This window comes from Terrapene carolina, unplaced genomic scaffold (assembly GCF_002925995.2).
Source record: "Terrapene carolina triunguis isolate 2854851 unplaced genomic scaffold, T_m_triunguis-2.0 Scaffold39525, whole genome shotgun sequence".
In the NCBI taxonomy this organism is placed as follows: Eukaryota; Metazoa; Chordata; order Testudines; family Emydidae; genus Terrapene; species Terrapene triunguis.
Window position 1 is genome coordinate 1 of NW_020703876.1, and position 1,471 is coordinate 1,471.

General features: G+C 54.0%; 1 protein-coding gene across 1 annotated transcript; it reads right to left on the bottom strand.

Annotated features, from left to right (window-relative positions):
• Positions 1-617: 617 nt before the first annotated feature.
• On the bottom strand, positions 618-1,137 carry LOC113405488 (oxidoreductase-like domain-containing protein 1; the record flags this gene model as incomplete). The annotated part of the gene is made up of 1 exon (XM_026646707.1): positions 618-1,137. A coding segment is annotated over one exon (516 nt), but the record flags the coding sequence as incomplete, so codon positions are not given.
• Between the last annotated feature and the right edge of the window lie 334 nt (positions 1,138-1,471).

Here is a 1,471-nt window from a genome sequence, read left to right on the forward strand (position 1 = left end):
CCCAGCTGGCCGTGCATCAGGGGAGAGAGAGGACTATTTATCTAGTCGACAGCAGGGGTTTTAAAGAGGGCTAAGGGACTTAAACGCCCAGAGAAGGTGGGATTTGGGTGCTGAATTCTTAGTCCCCTTTGGGGAGGGGGCGGGGCTCTGGGGTCAGCCGGAAGTGGGGGCAGCCAGTCTAGATGTTAAACAAACACTCTTAAACCAGTGTGCGTCAGGAGCGACTCCACTGGAGTAAGCGGGAGACAAAACGTGAAGTAGCAGCAGCTAGGAGCCCACGTCACGGGCCAGGGCCCCATCACGGTAGGCGTTGCACAAGCCCAGAACAGAGAGACAGGCCTAGAAGAGGTTCACATTTTTAAGCACACGGGTATGAATTTATTCTCACCGAATTTCCGCCAAGTACTGTAACTCTTACCAATAAATAATGGCAATCCTTTACCAACTGGTAGTCAAACTGGGTTCTCGAGCCCAAGAACCAAGCTTAAAAGGAGATGGACAAACTCTGTTAAATGAGGAGCCTTTTTGGAGAAGGGACAATAAATAAATCTGGGCTCGCTCGCTCTCTGGAGTTTGTAGTGCCATGGGAGAAGAGGAGCCATGTAGTGTAAGCTGTGAGCATCAGTCTTTCTTCATGCGGAATCTGATTTCCATCTTTAAAATCATTTTAATGTTCTCATCTTCTATGTGCTTTTCCACAGCTGCTAAGGCCTCTTCTCCCCCATCCTGGTAGTGTTTCTGCAGCTCCTCTACATATGCAATCCAAACGCAGTTGTGGCAGCCACTCATACAGCAGTTAGTGGGGGGAAGCAGCGTTGGGTGCTTGGAAAAGGGGGGCTTTGTGTCTTTCAAAGGCTCTGAGCCCCCTGCAGCGCAGGGCTCTCCGTCGCTCTGCTGGGGATCAGTCTGAGAGCCATCTCCTCGGGTGTCCGAATGGCTTAGATGGTGGCTAAAATCTGCTTTTGTCAGGTCCACGGAAAAGCGCCGAACGCTGCAGAAGCAGCTTTTTAGGTGGTCTCTGCGAGGGAGCCCGTCCCAGAAAGGAAACCCACATCTCTGCAGTCTCCAGCGCTCCGTGCACCTGAAGAGTTGTAGATTTACCTGGCAATTAATAACAAACTTACAAGAGATATCGAACGGTCACACGCCAAGGGCTCCGCACAGCCGGGTCTGGTCCATCGTTCTGATGGCCATCTGCGCCGATGGGACTATCCACGCGGCCCCTGGGGTGGGCCCAGCAGCGCGCCAGGCCCCAGGAGCAGCTCGGGTGCAGGGAGAAAAGCAGGATTCGGTCCACCAAGTGCACTCAATAACCCCGTATTGGGGATGGAGGAGATGGGTCCAAATACAGGCAGGAGATCCCTGTGTCCCCAAGCAGCCTCCTTCCTCTCCCCCCCATACAGTCCCCCTGCTCCAACCCTCCTCCCCCAACCAGCCTCCTTCCCCTCCCCCCATACAGTCCCCTCCCCCA